The sequence below is a fragment of the Apaloderma vittatum genome, unplaced genomic scaffold (genome assembly GCF_000703405.1).
Source record: "Apaloderma vittatum isolate BGI_N311 unplaced genomic scaffold, ASM70340v1 scaffold13698, whole genome shotgun sequence".
Classification (NCBI taxonomy): domain Eukaryota; kingdom Metazoa; phylum Chordata; class Aves; order Trogoniformes; family Trogonidae; genus Apaloderma; species Apaloderma vittatum.
In genome coordinates, this window is record NW_009729162.1 from 33,701 (window position 1) to 58,908 (window position 25,208).

At 38.0% G+C, this 25,208-nt stretch overlaps 1 protein-coding gene across 1 annotated transcript in view; it reads right to left on the reverse strand.

Moving 5' to 3' along the window:
* The window catches only part of MKL2 (MKL/myocardin-like 2), a 50,883-nt gene extending 27,586 nt beyond the window's left edge, over positions 1 to 23,297 (reverse strand). The window contains exon 1 of the mRNA XM_009874353.1: positions 23,144 to 23,297. Within this exon, the coding sequence (XP_009872655.1) occupies positions 23,144 to 23,297 (154 nt within the window). The remainder of the gene's footprint in view (positions 1 to 23,143) is intronic.
* Positions 23,298 to 25,208: the final 1,911 nt, after the last annotated feature.

Here is a 25,208-nt window from a genome sequence, read left to right on the forward strand (position 1 = left end):
CATGCCATACAGCTGTGCTTGGTCCAAATTTACACCGTACTAAAATTTGGGTTTCTTGGAACACTAAACACACTACAAACATGTCTCTGAAGTATTTTACTTAGTTACAAGTAATTTTTAAACATATGCTTCTTGATTTCAGGTGCAGGGTCTTCAAGAAGAATGACCTTCTCCAACATCAGTGATGTCCACGATAGAGCTGATACACTTTATCAGACCAGTAAGTAAATCAGAATTAAGTGAATGCTGGTAATAGTACAACAGTTGCAGGAATGTTATCCTGATATGAAGTTTCTACCAACATATGGTGGGCAAGTAATCTATAAAAACAATGCATTTGTCATACGTGATATTTCTGATTTCTCATACACTTTTTACTCAGACTTTTTTACTGAGCTGTACCATAAAACCCATTTTGTAGGTGTAGCTGGTTCAGCTATAGCTACCTAGGTATTGCTAGTAAGGGGCTTTCAAATATTATTAAACAGAAGTGGGAAAGTTCGACAACTTTCAAATTTACCTTCACACTACAGAATGATCATATTGTTTTGCAGAGATAACAACAATTTGAAAGCCCTCACTGATTCACCAATTTGGACAGCTGGCTAAATTGGAAAATTATTTTGTAAGAAGTATATACACCATCTACTGTATGAAACCTCCTCCAGACAAAGTCTTATCAGACTTTGCTTATCTAAAATTCTAAAGAAGTACCACTGCAATCTCAAATGTGATGCGCGAAGTCTTTGTGCAGGAACAAATAGTTTGACTGTTTAAGAAATTAGTTTAACTGTTATTATTACGTATAAAGGGACATATGCTTGTGGCTGATGTGATTTCAGCTCCTGGAAATTAATGCTGCTTGGCCATGGCCATAATAGGTGGTATCTGCTCAGGAAATTGGGAAGGGAGACTGAAATAGATCTACACAGCAAAAAGTAGTGTTAAGAATGCAAGTAGCCTCTTATTTTCCAACTGTTTTCAACCAATTCTTTAACGAATATTAGTTCTAAATGTAGATGATGGGAAGCTCTGATACATAATTTATGAATATACGGTATCTATGATTTGTAGCTTCAGTTATTATCAGAGATTTGGCTTAAGTTTTCCAGAATGAACAAAAACTGATCCATATCCTAAACAGCACATAATCTTACAAGAGACTATGCAGTGGACTTTAGCAGACGGATAAGAACAACAGTAAGAATGTACCTGCACACAAACCATATGCACTCGGGTATGAGGCTTTAGCAAGTATATATCAAATAGTTATTGTATCCCTTAACTTTACTTGCCTACCCATCAGCTACTAACCTATAATAGGCATCACAGAGCAACTAAGGAAATATTTTGAAGTTGTCCTGTGCATTTTTGGACACGTTATAAACACTGTAGGAGGGCTGAAAAAAAAGAGAGACACAAAAGATGTAGAAGGTGCAGTTATGCACTTATTAAATAAATATCAGTAACTTATATAGTAAAGAAAGGACAGCCTGCAGAATTGCTATAGGAAAGCACTGCAGAGGGAATACTAAAAAAGAGATGACTCATAGTTAGAAAGATGCTCTAAGAAGGTAATCACTGCAAATTTTGACTTGACCAGAGCAAGGAGGTTAAACAAACAAAGTTGGATAGAAACCAGATGTTTGATTTTGCAAACAACTTGACTAAGGTTAAAAAAAAAAGTTTGGTGTCTGATTTTTATTTTTTTTTAAATAAATATTAAGCAATTGAATATGTTATTAAAGAAAATTTAAATATAAAGCAATTGTGAATAAAATCCCCTAAATATATTGTCATTGTTGTTAGACAGACAGACTGAGCCCTGAAACCGAGTAGAAACAAGTTACAGACTTGTATCCTTACACTAAAGAGGAATAAAGGAAAGGAATAGAAATAAGTGAAAAGCTCAGAAGGAAATGGGGACCCACAAAAAGCAGCTCAAAGAACAGCCAGAAAGATATGAAAGATGGGAGTCATGGAAACTAAATCACAAGTTTTCAGCAAGGGAAATGTGATGAAATAATCTTCAAAGACAAGATTGAGCAATGTGAGAATGGAGCACAGCTTTGCACTTTTGGCAAAGAGTTGCTGATTTATTTCAGCGAGAAATTGTCTGTACAATAGAATGTAGGTTGGTTTAAATCTAATGTAATTAAATCTAATATATGCTTTGCTTATCATATATAAAGAAACTCATACAGCAAGAGATGGATGAGGTAGGAAGACAGTTTCCAAAAAACTGAAAAACCGCTGAGGCATTAGCCACTTGCTGTATTGTTATATCTGTCCTAGTGTTTTGGGGGAGAGGGGTGTTGTTTAGGGTTTTTTAGTATGTTTTTTGTGGGTTTTTTGTTTTTTTTTTTAATTACAAAGAGCTGTTTACAGACAAACCAGTGTGGAATCTGGAGAAGGGAGAATTCAAAAGACTACAAAACTAGGTTCCCCATGGGGTGGTACTTATCAAACACTGTGTTTCACAGATTGTTCTTATCTGGGCAAATCCATTCAGCTTGTTGCCTGATTGTTTACCTCTCACTTTTACACTTGTAAAATCAGGCTGTTACCTGCATAACATCTAAAATCATAGAAGATGATCTCCAAAATACAGGCCCAGAATTGACAAAGATTTAGATACATTAATAAACTCTTAACATCAGTAATACTGTTCCTCATATTTAAACTGTATGTGCAAAAGAAGGGCTATATAAACATCACCGAATAAATCTAGTTGCTGAAAGACAGCACAAATATTTTGCACTTAACATTATCTGGCAGGAATCCCCCTTCACACCACTGCAACTGCAAAAAAAATTGTCTTTGAACTGCTTCTGAATAAAAGCCATGCATAGAGAGGTCAGTCAAACTATTTCGACTGAGGGGGAAGGGTACTCTTCTATTTTCAAGTCAGTGTATAATTTTAACACTTTAACAGCAGGTGAAGAGAGTCTAAAATTTTCCTGTGTTTTCTTCAGTCAATAAAATGATCATTAAAGGTTAGATAGCTCATTTAATGCTTATTGACAAAACCAAAAATCATAATCTGACTCTCAAAGTCAGTAGAAGTCTTGTGACTTGCCTGACATATAGATTTTTCACCACCCAAAACAGTGAGTGCCAGAGGCTGGTGCTCCCATTATAGTTTCTTCCAGTCTTAGCGTGCCAGGGAATCAACGCTTGTCTGTGCAAGGGAATGGGGATGATGGTACAAAAAGGAGAGGTTATCTGGTAACAAATGCACTTTGTTCTTCTGAAATGTGTTGCTATATAGCAGTATGTGGTTAAAGGCCTCTGGTTTCAAACAGTATGTACTGTTCAGGTTCACATACACTATGCTCTAAAGAGGCATAAAGAATAACCACAACAAGCAGATCCTCAATAGCTTGCTGATGCACTACAAGAAAGCTGGTGCAAACAGGCATCACATTGTGTATTAAACCCTTTGAAAGGTAAGAAAAGCAGAGCAGCAAGAATGGAAGAATAAGTGAAAATAAAGTGTGTTACTAAATCATTTAGAACAAACACCTATTATCGAAGTTGAGCAAGTGATTTCTATTACAAATCTGTAATTTGTATCCTATGAGAAAGATGTCTCAAAGCAGTTACTGTATAATCGTAAGCACTGGAATGTAAAGAGGCCAAAAATAAATTGATAGTTGTTCTGCAGGAACAATGCTATCTACATTGATTGACAAGCTTTCACCACTGCTTCTTGTCCTGAAAAAGAACAGAACCCACACCGCGCACAGTTCCAGCATTAATAATTTCACATCTAACACAGTTAATGAATATCGTATTAAAGTTTAAATTCTATCTTTTCACAGATGGTACTATGCAACAGCAAAGAGTTGCTGCCATTTAACAATTACACGGATAAAACAAACACTAAACCACTGAGAAGGGGCTCATTACACAGCATACACTTCTTCCAGATGGCAGCAAGAAGAAAAATAACGCATCAAGATCTTGTAATATCCTGCATGTAATCATCTAATTATTTCTTCCAAAGTTAAAATCCAGTGGATATTAGCTATCTGAGCCCTTAAAACTGCAAGTAAAAATGGGAAAATGTAATGTCCAACATTCCCGCATACTCCCTTGGAAATTTCCAAAAGGGTGGAACTCCAGCGCAGGCTGCTAGGCTGGCTGCCATGGAAACAGACCGGGCTGGAAACAGGGCCGTTTCCTTTAAATTAAAAGCTGTTACACAGAAAGCCTCCATTTCTTTCTGCCAGCCGGAAACAGCTTTTATGCAGCCAAGGTCTGTAGCTTGTCGAGGCTGAAACACAGAGCAATAGATGTCAGCAACAGAGGCAAGGAAGTGCTGCGGCAGGAGGTGAACTGACTGTTCTATACAAAATCATTTGTAGGCACTCAGCATCGGGACTGAAACATGCAAACAGGTGTATATGAATAGGAGGGTGGCAGTACAGTAGAATAGAGTATTTTATCAGATGGTAGGTGGAATATACGAGTGATCTAAGCAACAGCTTCGTATTCGAATTCTGGACCAACCTCATAGAACAGGGCATCAGTTCCAGAATTGCAGAAATTGAGTATCAAGTACTTAACTCTGTGCCTCTTTCAGTTGTTACCGTTGCACGCCCAAACTCCATCTGTTTGGACTTAGAAGTTTTTATGGCATTTTCTCAACAGCATAATTTACACTAAGTTAACTTTCCAGAGAGATGTTTTGCTTTCTCCTGAGTCGTGATTTTTTCTCCCTCAACTCTGTATGAGGTGTTGTACTCAATGTATATTTCATTAAATACTTAATTGAGACAAAAACAGTTAATATTTTCAACTAATATTTGTTTTGTGAATAAACCAAAACATTTAGTAAGTGTCTTATATAAGGAAAAGAAAGAGCAGGCAATACACAAGGTACACATTTCAGGTAGCTTATGGAATATGGTAGCTAGTTCACACCTGGCATTACTCATTCCATATGTATCCAAAGTCAGAAATTCTATTCATGTGTATGACATGTTAAAGAAGGAAGGAAGTAGAAGGAAAAGCCATGAAAATATTTAGCTACCTGCAATTTGTTCGAAGAGATTCTAAATAAGTTGTCCAGCATTTTAAAGATAAAATGTCTTTAAAATTATGGCACTCGCTTCCCATCAAGCCTGAAGATCGTGATACAGTGTCTTAAACATTCTCAATTTTAAGACAAAGTAATTCACCATTAAAGAAATCAGACATAATCTACACATGAGTGAACGTGTTATATTAGGTTCAGTCTTCAAAACTTCCACATATGCCAGGGCATCATTTAAAAAAAGAAAATATATTACTTTTAAAAACTTTTTTTATTAAAGAATCCCTTATTTCTATATACTTTTAACGTTCCTTTTTTTCCCCTCACTGTATATGTAATTTTTTAGTGAAAATAAGTAACAACAGTGAAATGGCCTCTGATGCATTATCATTTTAAGCAATTATTCAGTCATATTCTCATTTTAGCTTAGGAATGTTCTGGAGAGAAATGTAAAGCATGTGAGGGAAGACTACTGAGGGCCATTTCAGCTAATCTCTTCAGAATTCTGAAGGGAAACCTTACAGGACCTCCAAATCTTTTAAATTATGCCACTGTGATTTGAAGCTTTTCTGTAAGCCAGTAATGACGTACACATAACTGTTTCTAGAAGCAATATCATCATACTGAAAGGAGAAAATGAACAGCTAGATGGGAAAGATAGCTTAGCATTTAAAACAAAAATTTAAAGCATAACAGTATCATCAATTGAGAAGCTTAAATGACTAGGATATAGGGCAATCTGTATTGTATCTACTGCTGTGGAACATGTTGCTTAGAAACAAGGCAGAACATACACAAGCCTCCAAGTTATGGGAATGTCTACTGGGATGAATATAGATATATACGCATGTATACGTAGAAAGCAAACTGCACTTTTCACAATTGTGCTTAAATCTTTAAAATGAGAAAAAAACACTACCACCTTGGCTGCAAAGTCTGAATAAACTAAAGCTTACATTTTCTGTAATATTGCACACTTTAAGTATATTAACACTTTCTAAATCTGCAAGTATTCCTATGTTCAGCACAGTCTTCTGATTTTTTAAAAATAATTTGCATTTTCTCAAATACAACTATCAATCAAGAAGTGTTCTGTCAGGGGACTCATGAAACTTAGGTTTAAATTCTACATCTACTACAGACTTGCTTTATGATAACTTGGAGCACATTACATTGAACGATGACAGCTCTAGCCAAGCCCTCTCGAGGAGGTACTGCTTCCACTCCCCATGGTCTTCCCAGGCACAGGAGAGCCAGCAAGCAAAATGCACAGCCAAGTAGATCCTCCAGCTCACGAGACCACACATCAGTTCAAAACACTGAGGAAGGTGGATTTACACCACGATGCCTGATTGCGAACTGAGATGTAAGCAACAGCATCGTGTCAACTCTGCTCTGTAGGCAACGCCATCAGGTTTCTGCAGACGCTGGCTCAGTGGATGAGTCAGATCCCTTACAGGGACAGCTCGAAGCTGCTGCATCAAGAAGGACTTCACATTAGAACGGCTGAGGCACATCCACGTTTTGCTGGATGCTCTGTGAAAGGGAAGAACTCTCCAGCACACAACTAAACAGACCATGGTTTCACAACTCAACATGATCTAAGACAGGAATACTGCTGAAAAGACAACAGTCTCTTCCTCCCCCCAGTCCCAGCTGCTTCTTTTGCACCCACACTAGCAAAGGCAGCCTGTCAGGTCAGTGCTCTGATCTGCCTGAAAACTAACACTGTTGAAACAGTCTTCAGTAGTAATTGTTCACTCATCCTGCTTCACTTGAGGGCTGCGTAATTACTAATGCCAGTGCAAGAAAGAGGCTGGCAGTAAGCAGGGTAGGGCTGGATGAGACTACACCCACTTTTGGCAGCAGCAATCTTAGTTCTAACTTGTAGTTTCCCCCCCAACCCACCAAACCACCAGTAGAATCTTTAAGTCTAACATGCCACTGCAGGAGAGCAGTAGAGATCAAGAGTATGGCTAATACTCAACATGCCAACAATAGCAGGAAATCTGTTAAATAAATAATTCTCATGCAATACTGATTTGATTGCAAGGGAGGAAGGGAAGAAATCCTTCCTGACTGATTCTGGTAGTCTGTTAACCAGACAGCATGAAGACATTTCCAGCAAGCACCTGAGAAATCCCTGTGTTTCACTCATTCCAGTCTGTATCCTGTTCCTAGCACTTGCCAGTCTCCAGCTCCTCACAAAACAGAAAAATTAAAAAGCAATACAAATCCAGGAAAGAAATTACAAATCCAGGAAAGAAATTATATTTCAAGATGGAAAGAAAATGTCCCTTCTGGTTAATTTTTTTTCCTTACAGTAACCTGCAGGCAACTGGTAACTCTGAAGCTCGGATTAATATATGAAAAATACGCTGCAAACAAACTGGAATTCAACCTCCTTTTAAATCCCACCTGAGACAGCACCATATTGATTTGTTTCACCAGTTTAATACTGTATCTTCAAGAGTTCTACGTGGTCATGCACTCTCGCAGGAGCTCATCAATCTTTATATTAAAAACTTCAGGTACAAGCCAAGACTTCCTAAATTCATTTCACTCCTCAGTTAGAAATCTTCTAATCTGCCACCAAAATACATTCTTAATTCCTAATATAAGCATTGTTGATGATACTAATGCTTTCATGCTAACTGTATGCACAATGATGTCCTAATTTAATTTAAGGCTTTTCACTTGAATGTTCTAAATCTTTTGGCCAGTTACTGGCATTATAAATCAACACTACAGGAATTCCTGAAAAAGCTGTTTAGTTAACACTCTATGGTTAGTCTCAGAACCAAGAAATACTTTTGTTCCTTGCTCATGCAAAAGGTAAATTTGATAAAATAGATAAAATTAAGAACTGTTTTCACACACAGAATGCCACAAGGTAATTTAGAATACAGTGTTCTGTAAAATAAGATGTGCTTTAATGTTATTTAGAGTGTTATTTAAATAGGATTAAATTAATAACTGCAATTTAATTTTAAAAAACCTACAAAATACCTGAACTACACTTTTCGTAACATTATGAACTGAAAAGCTGAAGCTCTGTTTTAGTCTCTCTGGGTGCAAATCAAGTAGATTTGCAATGTCTTCAATAATTCATTCTATGTACTACAAGAAAGAAAATGGTTGTTTTTTTCTAAGATTTAGAAAGAGGAAATGCTGGAGGAGGAGATCCTGTAGTCATTCATGCTCTCAAAAAGAGGTTCATTATTTTAATTATTAGGTTGCCAAACTTGGGAGAGAGAAAAGTATAAGCAATATTCACTGGGGAAAAGTGAAAATGGAGAGCAGGTACTAAGACAGTGAAAAGGAAGCAGACATAGTGATTGTGGAAAACAATCGTATTTTCTTTTATACGCTAAATAATTTAAACTCTAAAATTTTCATTAATTTAGACTGGAAGAGTGTCCCATAATTGCAGGGTTTTTTGCTATTCTGACAGACCACCATTATTGTAACGTACATTCTTTCATCCACTACCTACATACCTGACATATTCAAAGAAGACTGAAGATAATGACTGCCGTGGTTACTTATTAGCCCACCTACACTACCCACCACGCTTTTCACGCCTTTCTCCCCTTTATTTCTTGGTAACGCAGATCAGCTAGGGCTTGTTTTCCTACAGTATTTCCCGCAAGAGCATGTTTACTTCTCTGTCCCTCTCAACTTCCTTGCCTTCCTCCTTTGTTCCTGCTGCCCTAGTGAGCTTCAGAGGTAGCAGCAGCAGGTTTAACTGGGCCTGCAAACACCATGAAAAAGCAGACACTGTTGGCCCTTTCAATCAGTACTTTCCTGCTGTAAAGGAAGCAGAACTGTTACGGTCTCAGCCACAGCCACATGCGTCAGCATGCAAGTTTTTATCTATCTTTTGCATCAATAAGGAACCTTTGGTATCAGTGCATTACATAAAGTCAGTGTTTTCTCTAGCCCTAACTCAGAGCTCAGCAAAATAAACTGTCAGTTACTGAATTCAATACTGAATATGGGCTTTTTGCTATTTTAAACATTATTAAGATCCAAATTCAAAAGCAAACAAACAAAACCCCAAAACATACCCAGCATTTAGATTCCGAGAAAGGCATGATCTCATGTAGGAGGGCGAAAAACAGCAGTCTTACCACAACGCTAAGCAAGAAATCTCTGAATCACCAGAAAATCCAGAGATATCTGGAGTAAAAGCCAAGGCATTTTGTCTACTACAAATACAGCTTGTTTCCGACTAAGAAGTTGGAGTTCGAGTCTTGAACTGCAAAGAGCCCGCTGTGTGAACACACACCAGTTAACAAGCTGTTCTGAGCTGGGCTGGCAGCTGAGCTCAAGAGGTCTTGTCCCTCTCCTTAGCACAGGCCAGCCAGAGGAATAGCTCCAGCTAGAACGAACAGACAGCTTCCATGTCTCAGCAGCGTTATTGCCACAGCCTAACAACTACTACTTAAAATGAATCTGGTATAATACCATTTGTCAGCTTTAAATCACACTTCACATATCCTCAGACTATTGCTGTTTTACAAACGAATACTTGTGAATTATACCCATTTAATGCACAGTCTAAACCAAATCATTTAAGGAGACAAAATTTGAAAAGCATATATTTGGAAAGCGGAGTCAAATATAATTTTAAGGGGAGAAGGGAATTCTAGAGAAAGATAGTAACTGAGAACAGCAGTGCTGAAAATGAGGTAGTAATATAAGTTTAAAAGCAAAGGCTTGTGGGGTTTAATTTTTAATACTGTTTTATTTAATGACTTTTTTCATTATACTTCAATGTTTTGAAGCATTTTGTGTAACATTTACAGGAAAATTTCAGAGTACTTAATAAATTCAGCACTAAATGCTACTCTGAAAAGACTACTTAATCACTCATTTTTCTTCACACTACAATTTCTATCAAGTTATTATCATCATTATTTTACTAGTCTCAGGTAAATTCTAAACTTAATGTTCAGAATTTTTTTAAGAGGGAAAACAATGCCTCATTTAATGTAAAAAATTCTTCCTGACACACAGCACTAAACCACAAATGCTTGGTGAGCCGAATCTGCTCAGTTCTGCATTTTCTGTCTCCCAACCAGCAAGTGACTGACCTTCCTTGAGACTTTTCTGGCTGTTCACCTCAAGGCATTCCTTCTCCTTCAGCGGCTTAACATCTCCTGCAGGCAAAATCTCAGAAAAGCCCTGTTGCTGCTTCTTGGAGCTATCGATCATGATGAGAATCCTTCAGAATGGCAACATCCAGCGTAGGAACAAAAATACTAATTCGTCACCAAGCAGTACACTGCTGCCCCGAACACTGCTTCCAGGTTCTTTCTCCTAATAAATGAGCAATTGCGCCTTGGTGCAGCCGAAAGCAGCCATCATCCTTCACTTTCTAGGGTGACCTGCAGAACGCTCAGTCTGCTCTGGAGCCTGTAACTCGCTCCGACAGCAGGCACAGTGCATGTGAAGCACAACTCCCAAATCCCACCTCTTTTCCCAGACAACCACTCCCCCTTTTTCCTTTAGTTACGCTTGCTTCCTCTGCACAGTCGTGTTTCAATATGTAGCTTCATGGTCAATCATCTGACAAAGAATGAGTCAAGCAGTTAAAAATATATCCAGCAGTTCCTGAAGGCGCAGCATTCGCTGATACCTAAGACAAACTACTGCTGAGGACTCTCTCCCTTCTCCCCCTTCCTTCTCCCTTCCCCCACCACTCTGAACACGGCTACAGGCAGGAGAAATACTTCATCTCTGCTCGACTGGCACGTTCATTACTCACTAAGTTTCACCAGTAAACAAAGCTGCACACTGGCATTTGAAAAAGTTACGTTAAGGAACCTTCCCACCCACTCCAGCCCCAGGTCTTGTTTCAGAGACATTTATCTAACAGAGGTAAGTGGGAAAACCAGTGATTATTTTCCATCTTTCCTTGCAGTCTAAGAAAGATTCTGTTCCTTGCTGTAAATATGTAAAACAAAGTGGTTTATTATTTTCTTTCTGCATTACAATTACAGATCTCATTATTCCCAGCAGTTTTCAGAGTATTTCCTCCCATAGCTTCTGATCTGCTGTTCTCTCCAGCATATCCCATTTATCTTATGTGAGTCATCAACTTCGGTGTCAGCCTGTAAGATTTTTGGGAAATAGATCCCCTCTAATTATCTGGCACTAGCCATGAGGGAACAGCAGACTAGTTTGCATTTCATGTACTTAGAGAAAATAAACTATACATAATTTTAAGCAGTCTCTATACATCAACAAGTAACTCTAGTACATGCTTTTCTCCGTCCCTTTGGCCTGAAAATGCTGTAATACATATTTTCCACATCCCTACCTCGTATTTTAAATCCTTCATCCTGCAATTATAAAGGGCATCTGCCCTGAATGTTTCACTTTCACAAGCATCAGGTTTGAAAGATCTATATACACAATAACAAACACATGATGCAGAATTTTTAAAAATGGAAACTAGAAAAAAAATCATCTTGCCTCTCCAGGTCTTTCTACACATGATCATTCAACACTGACTCCTGATCTTAAGTAAGGGCACTCCTGGGCAATCAATACCTTGGGCTGTGGGGCTGCGTGACACTGCCAGCAGGACCCTGGAGCCTCTCCCTCTTTTTCTACTGCCAGGAGAATGGAGACCTGCATCTGCTCAGAACTGCAGATTCAAAGGAGACTGAGCTCACTAGAATTGTCAACTTCTTGACATCTCAGGAGCTGAATATGCAGGCAAAAAGAAAAACTCTTGCAGCATAAATTATTCGAGTCAGTTGTCCCAGTCTAAAGACTTCTTGTTTGTACTTCATTTGTATAAAAATTATCAGCCTAAATCAGATTTTGCTTAAATGCAAATAATAGGTTATTCCAATACATTTGCTTTTGCAGTGATTTTTACTGAACACAAGAAAAAAAAATTACTGTGGAAGAACTCCTTCATAAATCAAATAAGTTTCCTCACTGTCCGCAGCCAGAATACTTACTATGAATAAGAAACAAGATTGCTGCAGAGAAAATCCAAACATTCAGAAAAAATACAATAAATCCAGACAGAATGCAAACTCACACTGCTTAAGAAACCTATATGAAAATCTGACACAGTGCATAAATAGAATCTTAGTTACGGATACATACCAGATTATAACTCGACATTTTTCTTGTACCAACACAGAAGTTCACAGTTTCAATGGATTAATTATATTCTAACAGTATAACAATATGTAACAGCAGAAAGTGTTTTATGAGAAGGGTACGGTACAGTTCACACATTTTCTGAAAAACCAGTACTTTGGTCTGAAGCAATTTCAAAACTATTCAAAGAACAGAGTAGTTTGAAATTAAAGAAAAGAACCCAAGAAGCAATGAGTTTTTCTTCAAATGTCATAGTTCTAGCCTGTTTATAACGCTTTATATATAAGAGTACCCAGAGCTCAAACGAATGGCGGATCACAGTAGCAGCAGTTCAAGCCTTCATGAACATTTCTTTCCTCTTCAGAAAGATGAGCTTTAGTAGCACAGAGTTCCTGCTATCCACTCCTCCCCTTGTTCAGCTCACTCCACAGCAGAATTTACAGAAACAAATAAGATTCTGCTTCAGCCACTTGGAATTCAGCCTAATGTCTTCCTTCATATTCACCTCCCAGTTCAATACAAGCTAACATCCAGAACAAACACCTTTAAGAAAGTCTGATCAAAATCTCAACAGCAATTTGCAAATAGCTTTATGAAGAAAAGCAGGAATTACAGAGTTTATGGAAAACAGGAATGATGAAATTCTTGTACAGACTATAAGAGAAGAATGGTCAAATGATGCCGCATGTCTTCCACCTAACCAAGTATTGTAGTTGCCAATAAATGCTACGCAATATTGAATAGTTGGGGTGGAGGCACACATAACTGAAGAGGAAGAAAAGATGCCCCGGAAGAAGAAAATAATTTTTGTTCAGATACAGTCATACTCTGAATATTAAGAACGCATGGACACTTTGCGTAGGGAACAGTTTCTTTTTAATCCCTACATGAAGAATGATGTTTATCCCCCATGTCATGAAAAAAGACTCAGTCCAACAGCATATCGCTTTCCAAGCAGCCTGGAATATACATTAGTCCAAGCTCAAGTAACCAGTATAGGCAAATTATCAGTTAAGTGATCAACAAAATAGTTCTACTATTTTTAGTGATAAGGCTTCAAAGAAAAATAATTACCGTGTCTCAACACGTCTATTAGAGAAGTCTAAAATTCTGAGACAGTTTCATAGGCACCCTGAGGCTTCTCACACCTGCCAGCTCAGCAGCTGCAGCGGCACTGCTGTAACACGGGAAAAATGCATCTTTTTATGAGTGGTTTTTGTCACATTCCTAAAAACTGTACCTGCAGGAAGAGAAACACAGCTAGCTGGGTAGCATGTTCAAGTACTAAATTCATCTGCTAGCTAACAATACTCAGTTGTTCAAAGGTATCTGATCCCCAGAGAGCCAATCCACCTGCCAGTTAAGGGTTTCCTCTTCTCTGCTAAGTTCAATAAATCTGTAACTCTCCTAGAATGGTTCACATACGTTCCTACCTTTCACTGGTAAAGCACCATACCCACTTCTTACCTTGACTTATGCACTTTCAAGTCTGACAGAAATTTTTTAAGCTCTTGTAAAATACAAGTTTAAACCCAGTTACAAACAGCATGCGTGTATCAAAACCAGAAGTTGAAGACACATGAAAAGCTTTTTGTTTCAATAAAAATTACATCTGTTGGAATTTGCATAATCTTCAGAGTGCAGAAGAACCTTTTCTTTAAATTTAAGTAGTATATATTTTATGCAAGCAAGTGAAATGAAGAAAAAAGGCTTCAGAACGGAACATCCTTGTTAGCTCTAGCAACATCTCATTTAACAGCAATTTATTGCACGAGTTTTCATAAGCTTGTTTACTTTTAATCTAAAGGTAATCAATATTTTTTCCTTCCATACTCCTGCAACACAGATATTCCAGTGTTCTGACAACCTTCAGCCCACAGAAAAAGCAGTATTTAAAAATAGGAAGTGCCTAATGGATATTTGCCAAATTCACAATGTACAGGAGGAAACAATGCAGCAACTTGGTGCCCTCCACAGTGCCCGGTTGTCTGCCACTCAGAACAAACCCGTTATCTTTTCAAGTATCAGTGATGTGGTGAGTGAGATCACTATCTGTGAGCAACTTCCCAACCCCATTAAACATGAGGTAACTAAGCAACAAGTGCTTTAACAGTCCATTCCAACTCTTCACCTCATATGGAGCGCATTTGTTTGCTATTGCATAAAAACAACTTCAAACTAACCCTATAAATGAACTGAAACTCTAGACAAAATAAAAATAATTTAAAAAAAATTAAAAATTTAAAAAAATAGACTTAAGTATTTAATCTATTTCACTACCACAAGATTTTAAAGCAGGGAAAAAACCCTTAATTGTTCAAACATTCATCTCATCTTGGCCCACACGTGCACCTTGGTTATGGTGTTAGGATAATCCAGTTCATCACGGTGTAATAATTTCTTCACATAGAAAAGTAGTGTTCTGACTACACAAACTAAAAAATTGATTTAAATAATCCCTGTTGTAAGTCATTCTATTACATCTTTAAACAGTAAGAATGTTACTTCAAACTGTTAAGGGTTTTTGTTTTGGGGTTTTGTTTGTTCTCCTTGCCCCCTACTACCACTGACAATAGATTTCTATTCTATCATTTTAAAAAAATAATTTTTTTTTTTTAAAAAATATCTACCCAAATTTTGGTCACCACCTAACTCAGTTACTCTTCCCAGAAAAATTCCAAATACTTACAGTGATATCAAATTCATAAGTCTAAGTTCTACTTCTCCCATTAAAACCCACATAAATTCCTTTTAAGGGAGGACATATATTGGCAGTGGTCACTGTTTAAATGAAAATTGCTTATCATTCAGCCTTGCCCTTAATACACATCTAAACAAACAGATGAATATTTTAAGAGTGTATATAGGAAAATACATGAAAGTATAAGTTTATATATATTTAACTGCATATATGTTTAACACACATATATGTTTAACACACATTATATAATATTTTAAAGGACAGTATTTGGTCACTCACCATGCTACCTACAATTTGCAAAACATAAAAATAATACGTACTGCACATCAATTCCCAGTTCTCTTTTCCTCCATTACCTTCTTGTAGCAGTTGTATCACAGGCTAACATTTCAATGGTAACATATGCATCTAGAATTTAGCTTGAACAATTGAAAATAATTATACATCGGAATTTGAAATTAACTCAGCATTCTTTCTAGCTATGTGTTTAGTTACTCACAAAGAATTTCACAAGAAAAAAAGTCATAATAAGACAGTTTGATCAAGAGATCTCTCTAAAGGAAAACATACTTTCCATATCTCCTGTAATCACTCAAATGCCAAGCCCTCTAACAGGATCTTTTCATATACACCAGATGCCTTAAATTGAGTCAGTCACAGGTCATGTCTCCCATGTTAATCTCTTCACAATAAGCAGATAATTAAAAAAAAAAAAATTAGAAAAATCTATAAATCAAACTCAAATGACGGAATGTTTGTTTAGAAGTTTACCAAATGGAATGACCCTGCTGGAATTCTTTCATGTAGCCTGTGAAAATGTCAGAATATATTCCATTTAAGAGGTCACAGTCCCTAGAGAGCTCTGAGTTTTGGCCTGTATGTCTTTTCACATGCCTTAATATTTGAAAATTGTTCCTTGTAGACACTGACTGATGCCCTGGGAATGCTAGGATTGTGGGAACTGGCAGTACCAATGACAAAGACGGACGTACTGGGAAATCAGTACCTACTCAGTTTGCTCTCTCATCACATAACAGATAAGACAAAAGTCAAATATTTACAGGGAGACCCAAAAAATCCACACATTAGAAGACATTTGTTTTTTCTACTGACACTGTTTGTTACAAGAAAACACACAAAAGCCCAAACTCCCCAAAGAAACTGCAGCACCTACAAAATAAAATGAACCACAGAGACAATATGCTGTGTGTTCTACAAAGGATTATTTAGTAGAATATTTGCACTGGGTGTAGTAGAATATTTGCACATGGACTATTAAAACCTTAAAGGAAAGGCAACCTCTTGAGATCACCTAGCCCAACCCTCTGCTCAAACAGGAGCAGCTGGAACAGGCTGCCCAGGGCTGTGCCCCGTCAAAATTTTTAGTAACTCCAGGGCTGGAGATTCCATAACCTCTCTATTCTTCTATTCCTCTCCACACAGACATTCTATACACCGTACTATAACTATATACACACGCATTTCTATTCCATACTTCTATATCTAGATAGTTCTTTCATATATACTTCGAGATTTTGGGGTGTTTTGTGGTTTTGTTTGTTGGTTTGGCTTCTTGGAGAGGGAAGAGGGAGATGCTTTTGTTTCGTTGTGGGGGTGCTGTTGTAAATGAGAATATCTGTATGCTATTTTCTGAATCTCCTTGCTTTTAGCTTAGTGACTATGAAACTGCTGAATTTAAGTTGACATTCCCAATTATTTTCTGTGCCAATCCTTTACTTTAATCAGTTGTTCACTAGTATTCCCGCTAGTCATCTTTTGTCTACTTTGTCTCTCCTCTCTCAAGAAAGTAACTTCCAAGCATGGTAACCTACTCATGTACCATTAAGAGCGGAAAAACGCACTTAATCACAGATCTTAAAAGACTGAAAAAAGCCTGTTGTACACAGAAACAAGGAGAATGTCCCAAATTTCACCCGATTCCCTATGATCAAATTTGCACCTTCAAAGGTATTAACTGCACAGTGGATTAAGAATTTGTTCAGAAGCCATAAAGCTATGCCAAGAATGCATGTTACCAGTGCTACATAATGAGGGAGTGGAAGATAAGAGATAACAGGCAAGCTAATATACTCATGATTCTTTTAGATGCCAGAACATTTCCCTTGGTTCATCATATTTATTTAAGTAATATTATCAGGTTAAGTAGGTTTCATTCAGTTATTTTGAGAACTGCCTGTGTCCCAGCTAGCTCAATTGGTCCCTTAGGAGGATTTGATACACACCATTTGGAGTATTTGTTTTTGTTTCAGTTTGGTTTTTTGGGTTTGTGGGTTTTTTGTTTTGGTTTGTTAGGAGTGTGAGGGGGGGGTGTGTCTGTCGGCTGTATCTTCCCCTTAATTCACTACAGTTCCACACAAGGTCTGGTGGCTATAGGAAGCTGTCACTCTCATCTGACCTTCAGTGCCTCAAGGTCTTTGCTCCTGAATGTCATTGTTTTATGTAGCCAGGGGCACTAATTTCTTTGGGATAATTTAGCTTTTACTTTAAGACATTCACTGGCTTTCTTCCTGACAAAACATCCATGACTGTTAGTTTTTTTTTCCTCAGCTTGATTACGCTGCAAAATATTAGCTGGTAGCCATCAAAGAGTAAGATCCTGCAGACAGCTACAGCAGGCACATCACAACCTTTTGTACCCTCTTCCAACACAAGGTACGCGATCCCAAACACAATCAGGAATTCAATCCCGTATCTGTCCTGGTTCTGATTTCAGAAAAGCAGACAACCATTAACTTCCATTAGCGGGAATAAAACTGCTTCTACACACAATGCTGTGACACTCTCACAGTCTGAAATGATTTACAGCCAGGTGAAAGAGCTGAAGAGGGGCTACAGAAGGACAGTCAACGGCCCATATAGGAGCCAACCAGCTATCTGCCCATTTTACAAGAATACAACCAGGCTCTCGTCTGTGGATGATGACTCCACAAGAGTAACAAGTCTCTTTTTCAGAAACTAGTAGCCAAGGAAATTCTGGCACACTGGATAGTGAAGGACGCCACTGCAAAGCCCAGAAAGATTGCTGTAAAACATAGAAGCCGTGACCTTTTTGTTTTCCATGTAACCTGAAACAACTACGACCGCATGGCTCCTCACAGCCAGACCTTCACACCTACCTCTACCAGCTGATGCAGCATGCTCACCAATTCTGGGAGGGTACTAATTCAGCATGCAAAAAAGCTTTGCTCATGCAGCACTTCCTTTTTTGATGGTATTTGCATGTGCAATCCCTTCCCATCCTTTGGCTCCAAAACAGCAGGTTGGAAGGCTGCAAGCAGCATCATTCCCATCCACCCTCCTGCTATCAGCACCAGACAGCCTATCCTTCCCTCCCTTGCCACCTCCTGGCTCTCAGACAGAAGCTTGTGAAACTGTGGTACAGTGCGTGGGCAGCATATTGTTCTGACTAGTACTTCAGCTGTGCCACACTGCCTGCTACTCTGTCATTCTTCCTTCACGGCAGTCCAACTAAACAACACCTAGTCATCGATTTTCTCCCTCCTGCTCCCAAAAAGGAGCCTCAGCTGTATCACTTTTCTTCTCCTCCAGCCACTGTCCTTCCTAAGGACACAGCATCTTGATTAAGAAAGCAAATACAGCATATACAACCTAGCATCCTGCAGGCAGGAACGCAAACCGAGAGCCTCTAAGGCCGCCGCGTCCTGTCTCCCAGCCTCTGTTTTTGTGAGAAGCCCAACTCCTCACATGACAGATAGGGACTACGCACCAGTGGTTGCCATTAAACTGCCAGAATCACAGGCATGTAATCCAGTGTCCATTCTGTAGGTGACAAGTGTGAAAAGCAGAACCAATGAAAAGATAACTTTTGCTTCTTTTTGGCAAGAGGAGTGAGAGTGGGCCTCCAGAGAACACGAACGATAATATGCTGCAATAAACAGGATAGGAGGTTACATAATCAATGCCTTGCATGTATTTCCCGAGTACCCAGAAAGATGCAGACTAACAAGGAACTAAAATTAATTTCGTTAGAAATCCAGTATTGCACACAGCTGTTAATCTGAAAACAGCTCAGAAGAGAAAGGGGAATTGTAAAATTGTGACAGTCCAGAAGACCAACATACAGTATGCTAGAAGGATGATTCATTGGCATAGCACCCACATACATACATAAGGTCATCTTCTTGATCTAACTCCAAATAATTAAAGTATTGGCTTTAGAGACAGCTCAAAGAAGCATGTCAGCCCTGCAAGAAAATCTTCAGAGAATGGTTTAGGTTGGAAGAGACCTTAAAGTTCATCCAGTCCAACCCAGGGACATCTCCTGCTAGACCAGGTTGCCTAAAGCCTCATCCAGTCTGGCCTTGAACACTTCCAGGGAGGGGGCTTCCACAGCTTCTCTGGGCAATCTGTACCAGTGTCCCACTTCCCTCAGAGAAAAGAATTTCTTCTTAACGTCTAGTCTAAATCTACCTTCTTTCAGTTTAAAGCCATTACCCCACATCCCACTACTACACTCCCTGATAAGGAGTCCCTCCCCCTTTTTCCTGTAGTCCCGTTTAAGTACTGGGAGGCCACTATAAGGCCTCCTTAGAGCCGCCTCTTCTCCAGGCTGAACAACCCCAAGTCTCTCAGCCTGTCCTCACAGGGTAGGTGCTCCAGAGCCCTGATCATCTTCATGGGCCTCCTCCGGATCCGCTCCAATACGTTCGTGGGCTTTTTATGTTAGAGGCCTCAGAGCTGAACACAGAACTGCAGGTGGGGTCTCACCAGAGCAGAGCAGAGAGGCAGAGTCACCTCCCTCACCCTGCTAGCCATGCTTCTTCTGATGCAGCCCAGGATGGGATTGCCTTTCTGGGCTGGGTCGTATTTGCTTTTTCCATCCACTAACACCCTGAAGCCCTTATCTTCAGGGCTGCTCTCAAGCCATTCTCTGCATTTGTGCTTGGGGTTGCAGGACCTTGCACTTGGTCTTGTTGAACTTCATGAGATTTGCACATGCCCACCCCTCACATGTCCAGGTCCCTGTGGATGTCACCCCTTTGGTGTGCCAACAGCACTGCACAGCTTTTATCTAGCAAATCACCTTGAATACTCTGATTAATTGCCCTGCTACTAAAATGCAAAACATTAATGGGTTATTATTTTTGTCTGCACACTTTTTATAATAGAAGACATCTGCCTGAAAAATGACATTTGAGAAGACAAGAATATGTTGCTGCCTCCTTCCCTCTCATTTGTCTTTATTCAGGGAGTAAACACCTCCATGTAGTAAAGGGCTGGAAAAACTTAAGGTGCTAGTGTCCTCCAACTGCTTGTTATCAATCCTCTACTGGAATTTACAACCCCTTCAACAGAGTTGGCAGAGCATGTAAGTGTTGCTTTGTCAACTTAAGCACTGATGCTTAACCTAAACATGAGATTTTACACCAAAAAGTACTGAGCTATGCTACCTTTACTGTATGACTGTGATCTCCAGGAGCAGAGTGGGAAAAGGAAGGGAAGTAAAATGTTCAAAAAAAGGACAAAGTAATAATACCTCAAATGACTGTTGGCTCACCAGGCAAGTGCTTGCAATTTCATTGTACCTTTTGGTTACCCTGCTGTGGTTATTTCCATGGGAAACAAAACCAAAGCAAAGCATAAGCCTCCCACACTTCCAGTGTCAATGGAAAAGCCTCAATCGCGGTTTCTGCACAAACTTGTGTCAGCCAACTTAACAACACCGTGCAGAACACCAGAATAATTCAGCCTTCTACTCGACTACTGCCGAAAGACTCATTCAAGTAAACAAAAGGTTTAAAGGATCACTGTCAAAGCTCACAGTAAGCATAATGTTCCCTGCATAAAAATATTCAACAAAAATAATAAAATTCTGAAATCTGTAAGAGTTTAAGTGCCACTGTATTTCTGCATACTGAAATCTCTTACACTTACAGACTTTATAAAATAAGGATATGTTAAAATACTCCTGAAGAAATCCAGTTTTGGTAAAATGAAAAAGCCAAGAATAAGTATTAAAGCTACATTTAATATGAATCCATCAAGTTTGAATTATACTTTTATATTTTCTTCTGACTTTCATAATTTCTACCAATAAAAATATTTTAAATCAAATTAACCAAAATTGCTAAATCTGAAATTATTGGTGAGCAGTCATCTGGGTGCTCCGGAGGATGACAGTGCCCAAATCTCTTTTTGATGTTTTAAGAAAGTAGTTTGAACATAAACGTCCATTTCTTCCAGTAACACAAGCATCCAGCCAGCATAAAGTCAGATATTGTCAGATCTTTTGCGTAAGGACAGAAAAAGACTCCTCTTAGGTTCATTCAAGGATTAGTTTAATACTGCTAAAGCAGCATTCTTTCAGTGGCAGGATGCTTAAACTTTACAAAGATCTATAAAACTGAAAAGCGTAGGAAATAGCATCAGCATCCATCAATGACTTTAATATCATGTCTATCAGACTGTACTCCTCAAAAAATTCCTCCAGCTATATGATTTCTCTATCTGCCTTGCCCATTGTTCAGCCTTTTCTTTTTCATAAGCGATAGAGCTGGGCTAATAACAGCCTTGAAAACACCACATGACCTTTCAGCCAAGCCCAGCCAGATGACTTAGGCTAGTCACAAAAGACAGAGATGAAGTGAGGCCACGGCCATTATGTGAACTTCATACAATCTCTTCCTCGAAGAAGACGTTAAAATCTTTGTGGGAGGCCCAATGTGGACAGATGCTTAAAAGTATCCTAAGTCATCAGAGGAATAAATAACGAAGAGTAACAGGGTAACAGTTCTTAAGTCAACTGGCACACATGGGGGAGACAAATTATTCATTCCCTCCTCCACTTGATTTATGAAAATCTTCTGTTATTTCAACAAGCCAGAGCCCTTAAGCATTAAAATCTCTTCCTGCTGCCTTTTCTTTGGAAAATCAACAAGAAGCAGATTACATATGAAGACAGTACAAAACCTATCTATAACTTATTTCATTAATTCATGAATTTCATGAAAGCACAAAAATATTTTCAAAAATTTAAAGTTTGACTAGATACTTATGCCATCCATTTCGGCTTTACAGACAATAAGAAAAAAACTAACAAATTTTCCAGAGCTGTAGTTACACACAGGAAGCAAAAAAACCCATTACGTTCTCTTTTTGATGAGGTTTATAAATTTTGGCAGTTTTAGCCTCACAATGAAGTATCTTTCTTTAAATACATGTTTCAGCTGATAAAAAGGTAAGATGTTGTAAGCTATCTTAAAATGAGCTTCTGGTATAGACATCTACTACCACTTTAACATTAAATTGTAGCCAACAAACACCAATATCTCTCAAGTTGCAGTTCACTGGTGGTTTTTTTCTGCTTTACAAGAAATAATTCTTAAGAATGTAGAGACAAAATATTAATAAATTAGACGCAGGCCCCTCAGCTTCAAATACTATGAATGTATCATATGGGTTAATACAGTGTTCTGTCTTTCCAGATCTTCGTATATGGGAAAAAAATAAGGATGTAATTATAAAAGTCAAGCTCAAGTATTCAGAGAGGTTGTCATTCTGCTTTAAAGCCAGGATAGTCAGATGGTTTTCTTCTTATTTAATAATACTGCTACATCTGAATTAATACCTAACTTCAGCTCAACTGATTTAAAATTGCTTCAAAAATCAAATACTTCATTTGCATAACTTCAGAGTATTTGCATAATTTCAGCATTCTCACTATTTACTATCAATACTAGAAAACAAATCCTCATTATTAGAGAATATTCATGTAAGGAAAAAAAAACACCAAAAAAACCCACCACATATGTAAAAGAAAAAGGTTCCTGCCTTCTTCCCAATAAAAATGAGCCTACGTTTGGATTCAGGCCTAATTCTTCCTGATGCTTACTCTAACAGTGGAAACAGTGTTACACTGCAAACGCTTTCCTAAATTGTCATGCCAACATCAACAACGAGGAGAGATACTGGAAAGATTCCCAAAATGTAAATCTTATTTTTTGTTCATTGTTCAACCTTAAACCACGCGTTGAATTAAACTTCCTAGGATACAATGTGAAACTTCCATTCTGTATTACTTCTGCAGGAAAGAATCACCCCGTTCCTTGTAATTACCCCCAATGATAATACAGCTCTCTTCCTAACAAACACCACAGCACCGTAACTTTACATAAAGTGAAGAGCGAGCGAAGAGAGTCAGTTCATGTCAGCTGAAGAAACCAAACATCATTATTCCCACAGAAGAAATTAAGCTACGTAGAGAAAGGGAGAACAGGCACTTTTGCACTCACCATTCTTGCGTTCATTGAGAGGAGGTAAGTACTGACTGGGCTGCAAGGAGAGCTCTTTAAACTCATGCGCAACTGCTTCGCTGTGAGGACTGGGAGCGAGCCGCGTTTGTGATCCCGAGTCATCCTCTGCCTCTGCTGTCCCCAGGTGATCCATGGCGTTAAATCGTCTGGAGACAGGGAGAGCAAGCAGTCTCTTAATCACACTATAATTGATAAAACTAAAAAAGGGAAAAAAACCCCAAACGCATAGACATTACTTTTTTTGTTTGTTCGGTTTTTGGTTTTGATCAGTTCCTTTGCACACAAAATTCAAATTTAAAATGATATAGATATATTATCCACTAATTTTCCACAAATATTACACATTTGCAAAAATACAGTTAAGCAATTTATTTATAAGCAATTTAACAGTCATTCGGTTCTGAGAAGCAGGACAGTTTCTCTGGTCACTTTGGCAGTAAAATTAAACAGGGCTAACTCTCAATACAGCTCCTGGGCCCTACCTTCTAGCAAGTGACAGAGCCCGTTCACCAGCAAAACATTCTTCTCTTTCAGTAGCTTGTATTAGAGAACACTGAATTAATATACGGTTACATACAAATAGCTTTTAATATCTTGAAGCACTGCATAACTTTTCTGTGGATCAAAAATCAACTTTGTTTTTAATACAGGTCTTTATACCACTAAAGAACTAAATTAGAACTAGTTAATCTCCAATATTTCCAGTATGGAAGGCTTTTTGTCGTGAACTTTTTCAAACTAATTTTACTGCATAGTAGCTACTTATTGTAAAATATTCTACAGAGCAGAATAGAAATCCCAGTTTATTACTTCCTTCCATCACTAATGTGATACTTGATCTACAGTAACGAGAGCCAGAAGTATGAATTACTGGTACAGGCTTTTCAAAGCTCACAGAATTCTATCAAGCAATTAAAATTTCAACAAATCAATATAGATTTCAATAAAGTCCATCGCTGGATTCTTGGAAACTTGAGAAATATGAAGCATTAACAATCCATGAAGATCCATAAAACTGAAGAAATGTCTTATTATTGCCATATTTTCTTTATTTTTAGTTATTTTTAGTTATTTTTTTCTTAATAAACAATACTGCTTGCCTATACTCAACCTCATCACACACAATGGGGTGTGTATTTAAAGGTTTTTAAAATGCAACATGTGTTTCAATAATCATACCAAAAATATTTCAGGTTTTACTTGATTTTTTAAAAAACATCACAATGACAAAAAATTATCATGACCATCGAAGAATGGCCGATGCTACAAAAAAGGGTAAAGAAGCATATTGCTGAAAATATGTGAGTACTGCTTGATATGTACCTTGGCAGAACAATTATAATGGTTAAGTGCATATTTTTTATTATTTTCCATAGTTACCAATTGGTGCTTTCACATTAAATGAAGACACATTAACTTGCTGTTATGCAAGATTTTTTTTCTTTGTTCTTAGCTTTTAGAAGCATAATTTCCCCAGCTCTCATTCGATTTCCTGACATTACACTCTCCGCAACTCCCACTCACCCATACAAATTAAGTACATTATTAACTAAGCAAGTCTCTTCAGAGTAGAATTTAAGGGAAAATTTAGCTGCTTATCTGCTTATATTCACAGCATTTTATCCTCAATTTATTAGCTAGGAGTTGTGTCTTGGAGTCACTTTTCAAAGAGATTAAGCCACATTAGCTGTCTTCATGCCGTTAAATCCCTGTGAAATGAATAGAAACACCTTCTTGTACTGAAGGTTTAACATTTATTATGCTGCAGGTTAGCTATGACTTTTCCTCATGACAGATAACTAAATATCTTCCTTTAAATTAAACCAGTTTAACTTTCATTACTTCTGCAACACCCTGCTAAATTAGCTACATGTCCATTTCCTAATTTTCACTTCAGGAATGTGCATAAATGTGGATTTATTGTCTAGATTCAACTAAGAACAAGGCACACAAGAATTATATGCAACGTATTAAATAATACTGATTGTGGCATTGCAGTGCAACTCAAAAGAAGTCAACTTCTCCTACAAAATGTGCTTCATCT